Source organism: Chenopodium quinoa, unplaced genomic scaffold (assembly GCF_001683475.1).
Source record: "Chenopodium quinoa cultivar QQ74 unplaced genomic scaffold, ASM168347v1, whole genome shotgun sequence".
Lineage (NCBI taxonomy): Eukaryota > Viridiplantae > Streptophyta > Magnoliopsida > Caryophyllales > Amaranthaceae > Chenopodium > Chenopodium quinoa.
Genome location: NW_018744066.1, coordinates 1,482,948 through 1,502,625, shown reverse-complemented (window position 1 = coordinate 1,502,625; position 19,678 = coordinate 1,482,948). Strand labels below are relative to the sequence as shown.

Sequence of the window (19,678 nt, the reverse complement as noted above, 5' to 3'; positions counted from 1 at the left end):
GGCTGTTTGAATGGAAGAGTTGATAAAAGCCTTCCTAGAGGAAGAATTGGAGATCATAGAGAAGAAGGTGTGTTTGATCCCATGATCTCCTATGGAAAGAAGTGTTTGGATTGAAGGGTTTTTTCGTTTAACAGTGGAGGTGAACGAAGCGAAGTATTGGAGGTCGGATGGAGGGATGGAGACGTGGTAAGTGGTGGAGTTTAAGCCGGCGAAACCACAATAGAGGTGGGTGAAGAGAGAAGAATCAATGTCAGGAGCCGGATTTGCACTCACTGTTAACCAGTAACCTGACCTGATCCATGATGTTTTTAATTCCATCGGCTGCCTCGCCATAGTAGACTCTAGTATAAAAAACAGTTGTACTAGAAATAGCAAGAATTTCATGAGATTGATAACGGTATATTCCATTGAAGCTTTACACAAGCTTAATAGTTTAGTCCATCATTCTTTAAAAGAGACAGGTTTAAGGTCCCCTTTATCTTTGAAGTTTGAACTTTGAAATTAGTTGCCTACTTGCGTGCATTATTTTCCAATGTAATACTTGGCACAGGTGTATAACATTGTGTATAGTTATGAAAATTGCGCCATTACTATTTTTAGTTGAAAATTGGGCCACTACTCTGTACTATTTTCAGTTGACAATTGCGCCATTACTATTTTTAAAATCGTAAGTACTACATCCGTTTCATATTATTTGAAACAATTAGATATTTTTCCTTTCTAATTTATGTCAAATTGTTACAAATAATATGAAACGGAGGTAGTCAATTAATCTGATGCATAGAAAGTTGAGTAGAAACTTCTAAGAAATCAATTTTTAAAGGCGAGACTAGTTTTTTAATTAAGCCCGATTTAAGCTCTAGTTTAGTTCTTGAACCCAAAATGCAAAGGAGCCTATTGGTAAACAGAATTTGAACATGCAAATTCTCTAAGAAAATTACTATTTATGTTATAAAATTTCAAGTATGTCTCATGAAACCTAAATTTTCTTATGAATCAGGTTAGACACTTTGAGAAAGAAGTGAAAGGAAGAAAGAAATGTAACTTGTAAATTGAATAAGTAATTGTTTACAAAAAAGGATTCCTTTACACTCATACGGTCGCACCCCATTACCACTTTTTTTACTCGTAATGTATTTTTTTTTTACATCCTTTGTTTTTACATACTAAGGGAGTAAGTGTTTGTTCTATTTAGCTTATTTTCAGTTTATTTTAGTTCAATCCAGTTCCTAATTTCCTTCTTTTATAAACTATTCAGTCCAGTTTAGCTCCAACGTATTCAGTTCAGCCTTGTCCAATGTATATAGTTATAAATTTATTATTTTTTATTTTTGCATATTTCTTTTTCACCCTTGTCAATGCACAATTTTATTTTTTTTTTATTTTTTTTTTGGAAGGAAGTCAATGCACAATTTTAACAATTAATATATCTAATTATAACATTGCAAAGTCATAAAATATTAATAAAATTTACATTGAAACGATTCAAACAGATTTCACGTGATTATGTTTTATCATATCTTTGAATCAAATAAGCTAAAATCAAAATGTGTTAACTTAAAGTAATGGAGGAATTATATTATGAATATTCATTCTCACTCTCATTTTAAAATTTCAACAAACCCCACTTACAATTTTACTACTCCCTGCGTTCCTAAATTACATTCCTCCTTTTTATTTTTGGTATTCTAAGATTACATTCCTCCTTTCTATTTTTGGTAAGTTTTTTTTAGTAAATCAACTCTCTTTTTCTGTTTTATATTTAATGTTTTTTCACTCATCCTTACCTAATCTCACTCATAATCCTTGTGCCAAATTACAATGAATATGATTGGTTGAAAATTTTCAATTAGAAGCATGTGATTGGTCCTTTTTTTTTTTTGCAAAGGATTGATGACATATCATGAGTAATAACTAATCTATCTTTGTACTTCCCATTGCATTATCTAATTATTGTTATTTGTCTTATTTTTTCCTCCTTAATTCCCGTGTAAATTTCCAAAGAGGAATGTAATTTAGGGACGGAGGGAGTAGATATTTTATCAAATTATACTCAACTAGTCAACGGCCAAAAATCACATGTAAAAATGTTGCATAAAAAAATACGTCATACATTCAATTAGTGACGATAATAACTGTATTTTTTTGGTAAAAGATTGAATAAAACTGTAAACTTGTGCACTTGTCTGCTGCATCAATGGCGTCGCCTTCACCATCAACAATCTCACCATTGTTAGTGCAACTCTGAGCTGCTTCTACTATAACGACGCTAACTTACCGCCAAATCGTCTTCCACTCCTTCTTAGAGGTAATTTGTTTTTCCCCGAATTTAAACTTCCAGATTTCGCGCCGATTATGTTAGGGTTTTAGGGTTCATGTAATCTGAGTTCTATTTTGGTGCTTTAATTAAGTTTTTGTTGAATTGTGGTTCTTTTTTGGTTTTTGTTTTGATTGGTATTCTTATTGTTGTTGATTTGGTAAATTGCTATCATAATTTCTGTCCAATTAATAGTGATTATCTTTTTAGTTTCTAACAATTAAATCTATTTCAGAATGAACTAGTAATTATGTTGTACAGAAGCAATTTTTTTTTTTAAAGGAAAACCTTGTCTCACTCTTACATGTAAGTGACTTTGATAAAATTGGCCTTTTGTTATGGAATATGGACTAGCATGTCAGGTGCCTATTAGGGTCAGTAATCGTGTCGCGTAATAATGGTGAAAGATCTTTAATTTACAAATAGAAATGAGCTCCTCAATATTGCTGTGGGAGGTTCAGCAAAGGCTGAAATAAATGGTGAAATGTGACCAGTAAGTGATTAGCAATTTGGGTCAACAGCTCAATTTTAGAAGCTCTGCTGTCCTCAATGTGGTATCAACTGCCAGATCATCCTGCAGCACTTTATCGAGTTGTGGGGGGTTGTAAACTTTGTTACAGGTTTAATTAGGCATCAAGATTGGAATATTGTGTGCACAACAATTATTTGCTAAATTACTGACAGTGCTACAGATTGTAAATATCATTGTTAACTGAAAACGACAAACTGGCAATAGTTTACGACACCTTGAAGTTTGAAGGAATTTAGATGGTAGCTAATCTAAAATGTTTTAGTGCATGATGGAATAGAAGCAATCTTGTTACCTTACCTAGCTGGTAACAGTCTGTTTGTGTTGTAACTTTGATGTACTTGTATGCTACTAGTTCTGCTTTAATAGATGCAAGCTGGGACTTTGTAAAATATTGAACTCCATGATCCTTAACCTGCAAGTCCACATATATGTTTTTTTTTTTAATCATATTATGGAATTGTTTCTTGGAAAAATTATACTCCGTACAAACATACTTTTTTTGATAAAAAGGAATGCATGATCCCTTTTTTTTTAAAAAAAAAAATCCTGGTAATCTTAGTTAGTTTGACCAAGCCCTTTCATGTCTAGTGGAATTGTCATTTGAGGGAAATGACGTGTTTATATTTATGCTAATGCTGACTTCAGTGCAGAAAGGTAGAACTAGCTGAGTATGCAAGTAACTTATTGCTGAGGTAGAAGATTGTTAGATCCATTTAGGTGCAGTACCTAACAGTCTTCAACTTAGGTTTACAGGTACAAGCTAATTTGATTTATAGGTGCAAGCAACTTTGTTTATGGGTGCAGTACTAAACAAATCAAGGCTTAGGTTTCTGCAAGAGCATTCTAGTTAGATATGTACTGTATTCTATTGATGGAGTTTCTGATCTGAATTTATTAGGCAACATATGCTAGCTGTTAGATTTCATGATTTTCTGGTCTGAATTAGCTCTCATCTCCAAAATAGAACGCAGAAGGCCAAAACCAATTGTGATTCTGTCACCAAACACTATGATTAACAAAGTAGATTACTCACTACAGCAACCCTTATCCACTTAGACTTACCCATCCCATTGCTCTTTCAACCCATTTCTCCTCCAAATCAACTGAGGATCCAAACTTTGTCCTGTAGATCTTAGCAGCATTTCTAAGCCCACAATCCTCCTTCTATTCCCTCAATGTATGTATTTGAAGCTTCTGGAGCAGTATGAAGTAGGGGAATGTATTGGCATATAAGGTGCTCCATGACTGCACCAAGCAAGTATAAGACTGGTGAAAGACCCTTTATAAAAAATTGAATTAAAAAAGAGAAACAAGTGTGAGGAGAGAGATATGGGCATATGGCTGCTTGTCTTCAAGGGTCATAGGCATAGAAGTAGGCAGGTAGGTTACTTTTAGGAGTATTGAATGGGAATGTGGGGTTTGAAATGTTGCGTGGTAATTAGTTAAGTCTCTTTTATGATTTTTGAGCTGAATTTGAGCAATGAGGTGACAAATTTAAAGGGTGTGAGATACTGGGACTTTTGGGAGATAAAAGCCAATTTGAACGAGAGAAGAATCTGATAATTTGATGATGATGCTACGTGGGTAGTTGTAGATGATGTTTAAGAAGTATCAAATTTGGCTTTTGTGATGCTGATATGGAGCAACTTGGTTCATATGGAAATATTTTTATTTAAATTATGTTGATTATTCTATTATAGATCACTCTTTTAAATGTTTTGGATTTGCTTTTTGTGAAAGTTTAATAAAAGCATGAAGAACATGTAAATTAGTTGTAAATGATCATGGTATACAAATGAGAAAGTTAAAGAGATTATAATATTTGATGTTTGCTCCTTTTTCTTCCTGTTAGAATTATAAAGAAATATGAATGAAGGAAGTTTTCTTTAATATAATGACAAGCAGATTGATTATGTAGACTGTGACTACAGCTGCACTGACAGCTTAGTAGCTTATCATCTGTAATGCTCTGTATTCTTTACCTTTTTATTGGAAGTTCAGATGGCTGTAAATAGGTAACAGAACGCTGGATCTTGATGATTTCAAAATTGCTCATATTTTAATTACGTAAGTGAATTCAGCTTGTATTTAATGGGTCTGATAGGTGCTGTACCAAAGAACAATATGGAAGATCCTCAACCTGTTAATAGCCCAAGAAGAGTTCTCAGCCTGTCAAGGAAAAGGAAAGGTGCTGGCTCTTTCTTAAATGTTGATAATAAAGCTTCTGGATTGGGTGTATCTGGTCAACATGGTCCAAAACCAGCTGAAGTATATGGCTTTGTGGGTTCTATAACAACTATTGTTGCAACAGGTACAGTTAACCGTCGTGCCATTGTCTCATGGATTTTTCTGGTTGTGATTCGTTTGAGCTTCTTGGAATAAAAAGGAAAAATGTAAACTAATAATCCCACCTTTAGTCGGTCTTCCACAAACAATCCCACCTTTTGAGATTCTAGAAATAATCCCACCTTTGATAGGGATCTTCCACTAACAATCCCTTTGACCTACAACCTGTTAAACAGGTTAAAAAAAATTCCCTTTGTTTTTAAAACTTAATCTCTTCTACGACCACCAGCCACCACCGTGGTCACCCCAACCCTCACCCTTTACCGCCACCTCCACCCATTAGGCCACTACGAAACCCCCAACCACGCCGGAATACCATCACCACCCCCAAAACCCGAGCCTCACTCAAATTACACCACCCACAACCTCGAAAACACCACTGACTGCCCCCGAAAACACCATCCACAGCCCCAAAAACACCATCGAAAGCCCCCCAAAACACCACCCACAGCCCCCCAAAACACCACCCACAGCCCCGAAAACACCGCCCACAACCCCAAAAACACCACTGACTGCCCCGAAAACACCATCCACAGCCCCGAAAACACCCACAGCCCCGAAAACACCACTGACAGCCCCAAAATAAACACCATCCACAGCCCCCCAAAACCACTAACACCCCTGAAAACACCGCCCACAGCCCCAAAAACACCACCCACAACCCCAAAAACACCACTGACTGCCCCGAAAACACCACTGACAGCCCCAAAATAAACACCATCCACAGCCCCCAAAACCACTAACACCCCCGAAAACACCGCCCACAGCCCCAAAAACACCAATGATAACCCCGAAAACACCACCCACAGCCCCAAATAACTCCTCTTGGCCCTAAAAACTCAACCCTTAGCCTGAAAAACTCCACAAAAACCACCCCATGAAACCCACCTATACAAAACCCACCACCCCCACAAAACCCACGCCTACAGCCCCACAAAACCCAAGTACCACCCCGACGAAATCCCACCCCCACGAAAAATCTCAAAACTCCGTGTGTTCGAATTACATCATCGTTGAACTCCGGGATTGTGCGAAATTGATGGTTGTGGAAGGGGTGTGCGACTGGTGGTGTTTTCAGGGTGGTGGTTGCCGGAGAATGCAAGGGCGGGGATGGGGAGAGGAGTGCAGTGGCAGGCTGGGCTAGTGGCGGGGCTGGGGGTTTTCTTCTTTATTTTTTTTTTTTAATTAGATTTGTTTTTTTTTTTAATTATTAAAAATCGGACTAAACCTATTAAAAACCTACACGTGTCTTTTAACTTAAGAAAATCGGTTACCAAATCAATCCAACCGGTCAGGGATTGTTAATGGAAGATAGGGGCAAAAAGTGGGATTATTTCTGGAATTTCAAAAGGTGGGATTGTTTGTGGAAGACCGACTAAAGGTGGGATTATTAGTTTACATTTTTCCATAAATAAATCTGCTGAGATCTGCAAATGTTGTGTTCTTTTTTCTTGGTATTTACTAACAGAATTTTTGTTATATTTGTTGAACAGCTATATTCTTCATATGGGCATATGCTCCTGAGCAGTGGTTGCATTCTATTGGGATCTTCTACTATCCTAACAGGTGAGCTGTGCACTTGTTAAACTTTGACTGTAAATAAACTAAGCATAATCTATAAGAGCACCCTCTACTACCTCATTTAGCAATGCCTCCATGGCTTAAACAGAGGCATACGAGCTCTCAGAAGAGTTAAAACCTTACTAGGAAAGGATTTTTTTTAGTCTGACAGCAAAGGTCGCAAGTCATCGTGTTCTTTATCCCCTTGCCTTGAAACCCTAGATGCATCAAGCCTTAGGCATTGGAGAACAAATACTGTGTTGGCAAGCAAGTTAATAGTCTACTTTTAATGCTGCTTGACAAGTAGAGCTGTCAAAAGTTAACCTGTTCCAAAATACCGACTCAAACCCAATTATTAACCAACCCATCTAAACCCAAAAAAATGGTGACCCTGACCCGACCTGAAACCAACCCTAGACCCGGGTATGTGAGACCCGAATCCGAACATGAACTGACCTGGAGATGACCCGATCCGAATGTAACCCGTAAATTATTGACCTGAACCAAACTCGACTTGAACCAAATTGACCCAAACCCGTTTTAACCCGTCAAAACCCGAATTTTACCCGACTTGTTACTAACCTAACTTGAATTCATAACCCGACCCGAATTAAACCCAACCTGTTACAAACCCGACCCGAAATCAACCCGACTTTTTATTGACCTGACCCAAATTCAACCCGTCTTGTTATTGACCTGACCCGAATTTTATCCGATCGGTTACTAACCTGACTCGAAATCAACATGATTTGTTATAGACTCTACCTAAATTCAACCCAAATTGTTCCTCACCCGATTTCAAATCACCTTAAATGCAATTTAGACCACCGTATTATTGTTGATCAAGCATTTTGTCTAGGGAGACCAAGTCGATCAGTATAAGAAAGGAGCATCATCCTCAAATTTAAGAGTTAAATATAGTATATATTTGTTGTATGGTCAAAGGAGATAATTATCTTCCTAAATTATAAACCATAGTTCCCTAGTATATTGCCATAAATATTATAGTCAAAGGAAATAATTAGCTTGATAAAAATGATAATTATCTATTTATAGTAAGTTAAACCCGAATATGACCTGACTAGGAAATGACCCGACTTGATTGTAACCTGCAAAGTTATTGACTTGAACATAACCCGACTTGACTCCGAGAATGACCCGACTTGGAAATGACCCAACCTGGTTATAACTCGCAAATTAATGACTTGAACGAACCGAACCCGACTTGAACCCGAGAATGACCAGAGTTGATTATAACCCGCAAATTATTGACTTGAACCGAACCCGATTCATACCCGAGAATGACTCGACTTGATTCTAATTTGACCTGTTATTAACCAGACCCAAACCTCATAAAAAGTATGACCCGACGTGACCCAAATAAACCATGACCCTACCCAACCCAACTCGCATAGATTATGGAATTAATCCGAGTTGACCGACACGAGTTGACCCGACCCACTCTTACCTACTCAAACCCGACCCGCTTAACCGAATTGACAGCTCTTCCCGAAACCTCCAAAATTTCTCAAAAAACATGGATATTTGCCTTCAATTTTGGAATTTTTTTTGACTTTTTTTTCACCCAGAAATAAAAATTGCCGAAATGTTTACCATTGTCCCTAAGTCCAATTAGCTGGGTGGAATCATCCAATTTGCCTTTAAATGACCAATTTACCGGTTTACAACTTGCACCGATTTCATTAACTCAAGCTTACCACGAATATTAATGACAACATATAATGATCATATATGGATCCAAACGGCATTATATGACTCTGAGATTTATCCCCTAAAATCTCAATGCTTTTCGACACCGGGCCCCGAAACATTCGAAATTTCTCAAAAAGCGTGGATATTAGCCTTTAATTTTGGAATTTTTTGACTTTTTTTCGCTCGGATGTTAAAATTGCCGAAATATTTACCATGGTCCCAAATACCCTCCGGGGGTTCAATTAGGTTGGTTGAACCATCCAATTTGCCTTTAATCGACCAATTTTCCGGTTTACAACTTACACTGATTTCATTAATTCAAGACTACCACGAACATTTATGACAACAAATAATGATCAAATATGGTTCTAAACGACACTATATAACCTCAAGATGTATTCCCTAGAATTTCAAGACTTTTAGACACTAGACCCCGAAAACTCCAAAAATTCTCAAAAATCGTGGATATAGCCTTCAAATTTTGAATTTTTCGACTTATTTTCGCCCGGAAATAAAAATTGCTGAAATGTTTACCATGGTCTATAATACCCTCCAAGAGTCCAATTGGGTTGGTGGAACCATCAAATTTGCCTTTAAACGACCAATTTACAACTTGCACCGATTTCATTAACTCAACCCTACCACAAACATTTATGACAACATATAATGATCATATATGGTTCCAAACGGCATTATATGACCCCGAGATATATCCCTAAAAATCAAAAGGCTTTTCGACAACGGCCCGAAACCTCCAAAATTTCTTAAAAAGCGTGGATATTTAACCTTCGATTTTTGAATATTTTTACTTTTCTTCGCCCGGAAATAAAAATTTCCGAAATGTTTATCATGGTCCCTAATATCCTCTGCGAGTCCAATTGGGTGTTTGGAACCATCCTATTTGCCTTTAAACGACCAATTTACCGGTTTACAACTTGCACTAATTATATTAACTCAAGCCTATTACGAACATTTATGACAACATATAATAATCATGTATGGTTCCAAACGACATTATATGACATCGAGATGTGTCACCTTAAATCTCAAAAAATTTCGACACCAGGCCTCAAAACATCCCAAAATTCTCAAAAAGCGTGGATTCAAATTTTGGATTTTTTATAATTTTTATTGCTCGGAATTAAAAATTTCCGAAATGTTTACCTTGGTCTATAATACCCTCCGGGAGTCCAATTGGGTGAGTGGAACCAACTAATTTGCCTTTAAACGGTCAATTTAACGGTTTACAACTTGCCCCGATTTCATTAACTCAAGCCTACCACAAACATCTATGACAACATATAATGATCATATATGGTTCCAAATAAAATTATTTGACCCCGACATGTATCCCAAATCTTTTCGACACCGGGCACCAAAACCTTTAAAATTTCTCAAAAAGCGTGGATATTAGCTTTCAATTTTTGAATTTTTCGACTTTTTTTCTCCCGGAAATTAAAATTGCCGAAATATTTACCATGGTCCCTAATACCCTCATGTAGTCCTATTAGGTGGGTGGAACAATCCAATTTGCATTTAAACGACCAATTTACCGGTTTTCAACTTGCACTTTTTTCAATAACTCAAGTTTACCGCATACATTTATGACAACATATAATGGTCATTTATGGTTTCAAACGTCATTATATGACCCCGAGATATATCTAATAAAATCTCATTTCTTTTCGACACCTGCCTAAAATCTTTGAAATTTATTAAAAAAAAATGTGCATATTAGCCTTCAATTTTGGAAATTTTTTTTACTTTTTTTCGCCCGGAAGTAAAAATTGTCGAAATGTTTACCATGGTTCCAAATACCCTATAGGGGTCAAATTGGTTGGGTGGAGCCATCCAATTTGCCTTTAAACGACCAATTTACCGGTTTACAACTTGCACCGATTTCATTAATTCAAGCCTACCACGAACATTTATGACTAAAAATAATGATCCTGAGATGTATTCCCTTAAATTTCAAACTTTTAGACACTAGGCCCCCAAGAACCCAAAATTTCTCAAAAAGCGTGAATATTAGCCTTCAATTTTTGAATTTCTTGACTTTTTTTCACCGGTATATAAAAATTGCCGAAATGTTTACCCTGGTCCCTAATTCCCTCTGGGAGTCCAATTGTGTGGTTGGAACCATCCAATTTGTCTTTAAACGGCATATTTACCAATTTACAACTTCCACCGATTTCTTTAACTCAAGTTTTCCACGAACATTTATGACATCATATAATGATTATGTATGTTTCCAAATGGCATTATATGACCTCGAGATTTATTTCCTAGAATTTTGATACTTTTTGACTCCGGGCCCCCGAAACCTCCAAGACTTCGCAAAATGCGCGGATATTAGACTTCAAAATTAGAATTTTTTTACTTTTATTAGCCCGGAAATAAAAATTACTGTAATGTTAAACTATGGTCCCTAACACCCTTCGTGAGTACACGTCGCTGAATGGAACCATCTTATTGTCCTTTAAATAGCCTATGTATCGGTTTATAACTTGCACTGATTTCATTAACTCAAGCCTACTACGAACATTTCTCAAAAAGCGTGGATATTAGCCTTCAATTTTTAAATTTTTTTATTCTTTTCGCCCAGAAATAAAAATTACTGAAATGCTTACCATGGTTCCTAAAACCCCTCCCGGAGTCCAATTTGGTGGGTGGAACCATCCAATTTGCCTTTAAACAACCAATTTACCGGTTTACAACTTGCACCGATTTCATTTATACAAACCTACCACGAACATTTATGACAACAAATAATGATCATATATGGTTCGAAACGGCATTATATGACCTCGAGATGTATCCCATAGAATGTCAAGACTTTTCGACACCGGATCTCAAAACCTCCAAAATTTCTCAAAAAGCGTGGATATTAGCCTTCAATTTTGGTTTTTTTTTTTTACTTTTTTCACTTGAAAATAAAAATTGTTGAAATGTTTACCATAGTCCCTAATACCCTCCGGGAGTCCAAGGGTGGGTGGAACCATCCAATTTGCCTTTAAACGACCAATTTACCGGTTTACAATTTGCACCGATTTCATTAACTCAAGCCTACCACTAACATCTATTGACAACAAATAATGATCATATATTGTTCCAAACGGCATTATATGTCCCCGAGATGTATCTCATAGAATTTCAAGACTTTTTGACACCAAGTCTCGAAACCTCCCAATTTTCAAAAAAGCGTAGATATTATCCTTCAATTTTTTAATTTTTTGACTTTTTTCGCTCGAAAATAAAAGTTGCCGAAATGTTTACCATAGTCCCTAAAACCCTCCAGGAGTCCAATTGGATGAGTGGAACCATCCAATTTGCATTGAAACGGCCTATTTACCAGTTTATAACTTTCACCGATTTTATTAACTCAAGTCTACCACGAACATTTATGATAACAAATAATGATCATATATGGTTCCAAATGGCATAAAATGACCCCGAAATGTATCTCCAAGAATTTTAAGATTTTTCGACACCGAGCCCCGAATTCTCCAAAATTTCTCAAAATACGTGGATATTAGCCTTCAATTTTGATAATTTTGACTATTTTTTGGCCCGGAAATAAAAATTTCCGAAATGTTAACTATGGTCCCTAATACCGTCCAGGAGTCCCATTGGGTGGGTGGATACATCCAATTTTCCATTAAATGGCCAATTTACCGGTTTACAAGTTGCACCGATTTCATTAACTCAAGTCTACCATGAATATTTATGACGACAAGTAATGATCGTATATGATTCCAAACAACATCATATGAACACGAGATGTATCCCCTAAAATTTCAAGACTTTCTACACTGGGTCATGAAACCTCCAAAATTTCTAAAAAAGCGTGTGTATTAGTCTTAAATTTTGGAATTTTTTGATTTTTTTCGCCCGAAAATTAAAATTGCCGAAATGTTTACCATAGTCCATAACACCATTCGGGCTTCGGGAATCCTACAGGGTTAGTGGAACCATCTAATTTGCTTTTAAACGACCAATTTACCGGTTTACAATTTGCATCGATTTCATTAACTCAAGTCTACCACTACCATCTATGACAACATATAATGATCATTTATGACCCCGAGATGTATCTCCTAAAATAATAATGCTTTTCTACACCAAACCCTGAAACCTGCAAAATTTCTCAAAAAGCGTGGATATTAGCCTTCAATTTTAAATTTTTTTGATTTTTTTCGCCCAGAAATAAAAATTATCGAAATGTTTATCATGGTCCCAACTCCCAAATACCCTCTGGGAGTCTAATTTGGTGGGTGGAACCATGCAATTTGCCTTTAAACAACCAATTTACCGAATTACAACTTGCACCGATTTCATTAATTCAAGCCTACCACGAACATTTATGACAACAAATAATAATCATATATGGTTCCAAACGGCATCATATGACCCCAATTTGTATCCAATATAATTTCAAGACTTTTCAACACCGGGGCTCGAAACCTCTAAAATTTCTCAAAAAACGTGGATACAAGACTTCAACTTTGGAACTTTTTTTTACTTTTTTCGCTCAGAAATAAAAATTGCCGAAATATTTACCATGGTCCCTAGTATCATTTGGGAGTCCAACTGTGTGAGTGGAACCATCCAATTTGCCTTTAAACGGCCTATTTACCGGTATATAATTTGCACCGATTTTGTTAACTCAGCCTACCACGAACATTTGTGACAACAAATAATGATCATATATGGTTCCAAACGGCATTAAATGACCCCGAGATGTATCCCCTATAATTTCAAGACTTTTCGATACCGAACCTTAATCCTCTAAAATTTCTAAAAAAGCGTGGATATTAGCCTTTAATTTTGAAAATTTTTACTTTTTTTCGCCCATAAATAAATATTGCCGAAATGTTTATCATGGTTCCTTATACCGTCCGGGAGTCCCATTTGGTGGGTGGAACCATCAAATTTGCCTTTAAACGACCAATTTAACTGTTTACAACTTGCAACGATTTCATTAACTCTAGCTGACCATGAACATTTTTGACAACAAGTAATGATCATATATGGTTCCAAACAGCATTATATGACAAACGAGATGTATTCCCTAAAATTTCAAGACATTTCGACACCGGACCCTTAAACCTTCAAATTTCTCAAAAAACGTGGATATTAGTCTTAAATTTGGGAATTTTTTGACTTTTTTCCGCCTGCAAATAAAAATTGCCCAAATGTTTGCCACGATCTCTAAAACTCTCCCTCCGGGAGTCCAATTAGGTTGGTCGAACCATCCAATATGCCTTTAAACGGCCAATTTAATTACCGGTTTACAACTTGCATGGATTTCATTAACTCAAGCCTACTTCGAAAATTTATTACAACATATAATGATCATATATGGTTCCAAATGGCATTATATGACCCCGAGATATATCTCTTAAAATATTAGTACTTTTCTACACCGGGCCCACGAAACCTTTAAAATTTCTCAAAAAACGTGGATATTAGCCTTCAACTTTGAAATTTTTTGATTTTTTTTCGCCCGAAAATAAAAATTGCCGAAATGTTTACCATGATCCCTAATACTCTCCGGGAGTCCAACTGAGTGGGTGGAATCATTCAATTTGCCTTTAAACGACCAATTTTTGCACCAATTTCATTAATTCAATTCTATCACGAACATTTATGACAACAAATAATGATCATATATGGTTCCAAGCGGCATTATATGACCCCGAGATGTATCCTATAGAATTTTAAGTCTTTTCGACACCGGCCTCAAAACCTTCAAAATTTCTCAAAAAGCGTGGATATTAGGCTTCAATTTTGGAATTTTTTTATTTTTTTTCGCTCGGAAATTAAAATTGCCGAAATGTTTATATGGTCCCTAATACCCTCCGGGAGTCCAATTGGGTGTGTGCCCGTGTGGAACCATTCAATTTGCTTTTAAACGGCCAATTTACCGGTTTACAACTTGAACCGATTTACCAATTTACAACGGCCAATTTAATTAACTTGCACCGAACCCGACTTGAACCGAAATTGACCCGAACCCGTTTTAACCCGTCAAAACCCGAATTTAACCCGACTTGTTACTAACATCACTTGAATTCAACCCGACCCGTTCCTAACCCGACCCGAATTTAACCCAACATGGTACAAACCCCACTCAAAATCAACCCAACTTGTTATTGACTTGACCCAAATTCAACCGGACTTGTTATTGACCCGTCCCGAATTTTACCATACCTATGACTTACCGAACCCCAAAGTTCATCCTGATTTGTTACTAACCTGATTTGAAATTAACACGACTTGTTGTTGACCCGACCTAAATTCAACCCTAATTGTTTCTGACCCGATTTCAAATCACTTTAAATGCAATTTAGACCACCTTATTATTTTTTATCAAAGCAATTTGTCTTCTGAGACCAAGTCGGTCCAGGCCAGCAAAAGAAAGGAGCATCATCCTCAATTTTAAGAGCTAAATATAGTATATATTTGTTGTATGGTCAAAGGAGATATTTATCTTCCTAAATTATAGACTATAGTTCCCTAGTATATTGTCATATTCTTCCTCCGTTTTCTTTTAGATGCAACACACCCTTTAGCGCGGTATTTAAGAAAGGTGGGGTTTACATGATACTCCCTTCGTCCCCTTTTGATAGTCCCTTATGGGCAATTTTCACGGGAATTAATAAACATAAATAAGAATAGTTAAAATACATTGAAAAAGTAAATTGACATTGGGTATGCAAAAAAGTAGAGAGAGAAAGTAATAAAAGTACATGGGAAAACAAAATTTACATGGGAAATTTATATTTGCACAAGTATTGTTGCAAATTAGATGGAATTTCGGTAAAAAATTAATATTAATGGTTGTTGGAAAAAGCAAATGGGGTAAACATTTTGGGACCAAAATTTGCCCATAAGGGACTATCAAAAGGGGACGGAGGGAGTATAATAAACTTTAAAATAGGATAAGTGGTTGTTAGGAGTGTAATTTAGTGGGCCATGTGCTTTAAATAAGGGAAATAGTATAGTTTTCCCTAAAGTAACTTTCCTTTTATAGTGTGTTGCAAGTATTGTGACATTTCCTTTTTAGGAAAGTGTTGTGAGTAAAAGAAAACGAAGGAAGTATATTATAGTCAAAGGAAATAATTAGCTTGATAAAATTGATAATTATCTATTTATAATTAGTTGAACCCGAATATGACCTGACTTGGAAATGACCCAACATAACCCGACTTGAATCCGAGAATGCCTCGACTTGGAAATGACCCAACTTGATTATATCCCGCAAATTATTGACTTGAACCAAACCCGACTTGAACCCGAGAATAACCCGACTTGAAAATGACCCGACCTGATTATAACCTGCAAATTATTGACTTGAATCGAACTCGAATCAAACCTGAGAATGACCCGACCTGATTCTAACCCGCAAATTATTGACTTGACTCGAACCCGAGAATTACCCTAACGCGTTTTACCCCGTGAAAACCCTAATTAAACCCGACCTATTTTTCACCCGACCCGAATGTAACCCGACCTAATATTAACCCGACCTAAACCCAACCCAAATCCGATAAGAAGTATGACCCTACGTGACCCAACTCAAGCATGACCTAACCCAAACCCGACCCGCATAGGTTATGGAATTAATTTGAATTGACCCAACTCGAGTTGACCCGACCCACTCTTACCCGACCCAAACCTGACCCGTTTACTCAAATTGACAGCTCTATTGACAAGTGTTGGTTACACTATAACCTTGCTATTGAACCTGCTGCCCATGCATCAGTGCATGGTCATTTGGATTTCTAGTGCTATCCCTTGTGTGATTTTGGTTAGAGTTTCAAGTTCTAACACAGTTGAACGGCAACCTATATATATGGAAATATGCTAATGTTTGTTTCTGATTCTAGGTACTGGGCTGTAGCTGTACCAACGTATTGCATGGTCATTATAGTCTTGGGACTGGCATTTTATATAGGCCTCAACTTTATGGCAACTCCTTCCCCAACTTCCTTGAATGTGATTTATGGTAAGCTACCTTTTCCTGCTGGAAACCAAGTCAAACTTCCCTGAATGTTTCCTCTATCCTGCATTGTGGAGGTTAGATATGACTTTTAATGCTGTTTTGCTTGACAGATGAGCACAGCAGAGACCCACAAAGTTTCATGACATCAACTGCTGAAGATGATCAGCCTATTGAACCTATCTCGGATATTGGCATCAACCAAATAAATAAGCTTATGTTTAGAGACTTGAAATGACAATTGTATATGTTGACATCAGTGGACTAAGTCGTCTCATGTAGATAATATCTGGGTAAGTGGTTTTGCTGATAGCCCATTGCATTGCTTGGCTGATTATTGTAGTATTTGTGTGAATGTGAAGGTAGGCTGTGTTAATTTGTTGAAGGCCAACTCTCAATAACATTGAGTGATCAATAACATGTAAGCACGCTCTTTTCTGCCTTTTGCTACATGCATGAATGAATGAATGAATGAATGAATGAATGAATGATTCTTTTTTAGAATTATTGAATTAAAAAAGTTGCCTCTGCTTGATTTAGATTAGTGATATCTTTATGATATCCTGCATGCTTGAGGGACTAATTATACATTACATTTATAATCCTGCTAACTCAAAATAAGTTTAGCATTAATTCTACAAAACAAACGGAAATTGAGGAGAATCAGGGGAAATAGAACATTATCGAGGTTCAAGCTCAGATATTACTGATTCATAATTAAAATTATTCAGATGTTGTGAGCATGGAGTTGGCTCCGCATCTGCATCTGGTTTGGTAGAAAACGCTGGTCTTTTGGGGATCATAATGTGTTCAATTTCGTTATTGAGAATGGCTGAAATCTCCAGCATGGATGGTCTGTCTTCCTGCTTTTCTTGAACACATAATAGAGCAATTTGCATACATCTCATTAGCTTATAATTGATATTTAAATCATCTAATGCTGGATCCACAAATTCCATGCCTTCATCTTGTTTCCACAACTCATATGCCTGATAAATTCATTTGACAACCATAGAAATTATGTCTGATATATGTGAAATATATAGGTTTGTCATATACAGAAATCAGTTACTAGATAAACTTGGCTGCTTATTTACTTGCATATTCCAAGAGGTTGTATCCTTCATTAGCACCGTAGAATTGGTTATTTCTCTTACCACTTATGATTTGTAGCAGCAGCACTCCAAAGCTATAAACATTATGTTTTCTGGAGTATACTCCTTGCTTCACATACTCCGGAGGGACATATCCACTGCCAAAATATGATTAGTTTGTTCCGAGTATAACCTAAATAATTGGTGAATAACAAGAATACAAGCATAACCATATACTCACTATGTTCCTACAATCTTTCTTGTATTTGCTTCATATTCGTCTGTTTCGAATATTCTTGCCATGCCAAAGTCTGAAATTTTAGGATTTAAATCTTTGTCAAGTAAAATATTACTAGCTTTTAGATCTCGATGAATAATCGTTAGCCTCGAGTATTCTTGCAGGTACAGAAGGCCTTGAATAATTCCTTCAATGATGTGAGCACGAATTCCCCAATCGAGCTGTAAACTTTTCTCAGGATCTGCAACATTTTAAAAGACACAGAAAGGAAACTATAAGCTGGAAGAACATTATGCTTGTGCTCACTAGCTAGATTGTGTGTCATCATAAAACTTATTCGAACAACAGCTATACCAAAGAGGTAGAAATCCAAGCTGCTATTTGGAAGGTATTCATAAATAAGCATCTTTTCTTCTCTTTCCACGCAAAATCCCATCACCTTAACCAAGTTTACATGTTGAAGTCTTGCAGTGAGCATTACTTCATTCTTGAACTGCTCAAATCCTTGCTTTGATGCTTTTGAAAGTCTCTTAACTGCTATTTCTTGTCCTGTCTTTAATTTTCCCTGGAGAAGAGGATAAGATTATGTTTAGGCTGTATTTATATGAAGGGCCGAGGAGGGAAAATGCTTATTCTAGAAAAGATTTCCTTCCAACCAAACACAACCTTGTTCGCTTATGAGAACAAAAATCTAACATCCGTTTTCAAAAACTTCTGAGAGGTATATCCTCTCCATATTTCCTCAGACACAGACATAAAAAACAGTATACTCCTATAAACCAAAACGAAGCAAGTGTAGTTTGCATACCTTGTAAACTGGTCCATATCCACCCTCTCCAAGCTTCTTGTAAAATGAAAAATTATCTGTGGCCTCATTAATATCCTCAAAACCAAATGCTTTTACATCCGGTGAATCATAACTGAAGGTTCGAGTGTCTGTTGTTTTAGATCCTATAAACACAGCACCCAAGCAGAAATTAGAAGAATAAAAATGATTATAATCTCAATCAACTGATTTCCAAAATTTAATCTGCCAAACCTATCATACTTTAACTGTTTACTTACTGCAATAATTAAGCATTCTTGCTCTGAGAATATAGAAGATTAAGCTGAGACAGCAGATACTAGCTGCAGGAACCAACACCTTTACTAAAAGTGGCCTTTTATTGAGCTGATTTCCACCTGTTATTTCAGCTGATAAATGTAACCCTGTTATTCTGTGTCACTACAGTATGAAATAGGAGATATATCATTCAGAATGCTATACTAACACTTTAAATTACTTGCAGCCTTAGAGAGGACCCAGTTATCGTCGTTACCAACTTGATAGACATTGTGCCCACGAAGGCCTTTCTTCTGAGCATACGAAACCTTGGTTTTTATTGCATCCACATCGTTGAAGCCCACCCAGAAAGACCCAAAAGAGCAAGTATTCTCAACATACGTAGAATTGTACACAATCTTAGTCGCATAACTCTTCACGTAGCTCTTGATCCATCGGTAGCCCAATGATCCATCTGGGTAGATTCCTGGACCTGAAGCCGGAGCTCCAATCTGGTTATCTTTTGGATTTAGAAGGGTCCATACCCAGCCATGGTAAGGCATCCCTATCAAAATCTTGTTTGCTGGTAGACCTTTACTTATCCATTGGTTGAGGCCATACTCAGTACAAGCATGAGGATTATAAGGGTCATACAATGCAGCATGAGGGTGAGCAAATTTATATTGTTGGGGCACAAAATAATCAAATGACATCATATGAACCCAATCAAAGTTCTTCTGGATTGCAGCCACAGGGAAATCAACTGCGACGGTTCCATCCTTTTGAGCATGATCAAAAGTAGAGGTTGTAGGCAAGTAATGGATGCCCATG

At 36.7% G+C, this 19,678-nt stretch overlaps 2 protein-coding genes across 4 annotated transcripts; one reads left to right on the top strand and one right to left on the bottom strand.

Moving 5' to 3' along the window:
• Positions 1-2,108: 2,108 nt before the first annotated feature.
• LOC110690940 (phosphatidylinositol N-acetylglucosaminyltransferase subunit P-like) lies at positions 2,109-18,063 on the top strand. Of its 3 annotated transcripts, none has more exons than XR_002505180.1 (6): positions 2,109-2,308; positions 4,954-5,160; positions 6,689-6,761; positions 16,361-16,479; positions 16,587-16,894; positions 17,970-18,063. XR_002505180.1 is itself a non-coding variant. In XM_021867855.1 (5 exons), exons 2-5 carry the CDS (start codon positions 4,974-4,976, stop codon positions 16,709-16,711), a joined length of 504 nt encoding a protein of 167 aa, XP_021723547.1. In that variant the 5' UTR covers positions 2,109-2,308; positions 4,954-4,973; the 3' UTR covers positions 16,712-16,957. The 3 variants fall into 3 exon arrangements, 1 of the variants encoding a protein (XP_021723547.1); XR_002505179.1 differs by having other exon boundaries at positions 16,587-16,766; positions 17,970-18,054; XM_021867855.1 differs by lacking the exon at positions 17,970-18,063 and having other exon boundaries at positions 16,587-16,957.
• LOC110691083 (putative cysteine-rich receptor-like protein kinase 35) lies at positions 17,046-19,677 on the bottom strand. Its single transcript, XM_021868017.1, has 7 exons — positions 19,077-19,677; positions 18,871-18,999; positions 18,614-18,756; positions 18,160-18,370; positions 17,809-18,046; positions 17,631-17,725; positions 17,046-17,462 (listed from the first exon to the last, which is right to left on the bottom strand). Exons 1-7 carry the CDS (start codon positions 19,675-19,677, stop codon positions 17,455-17,457), a joined length of 1,425 nt encoding a protein of 474 aa, XP_021723709.1. The 3' UTR covers positions 17,046-17,454.
• Between the last annotated feature and the right edge of the window lies 1 nt (position 19,678).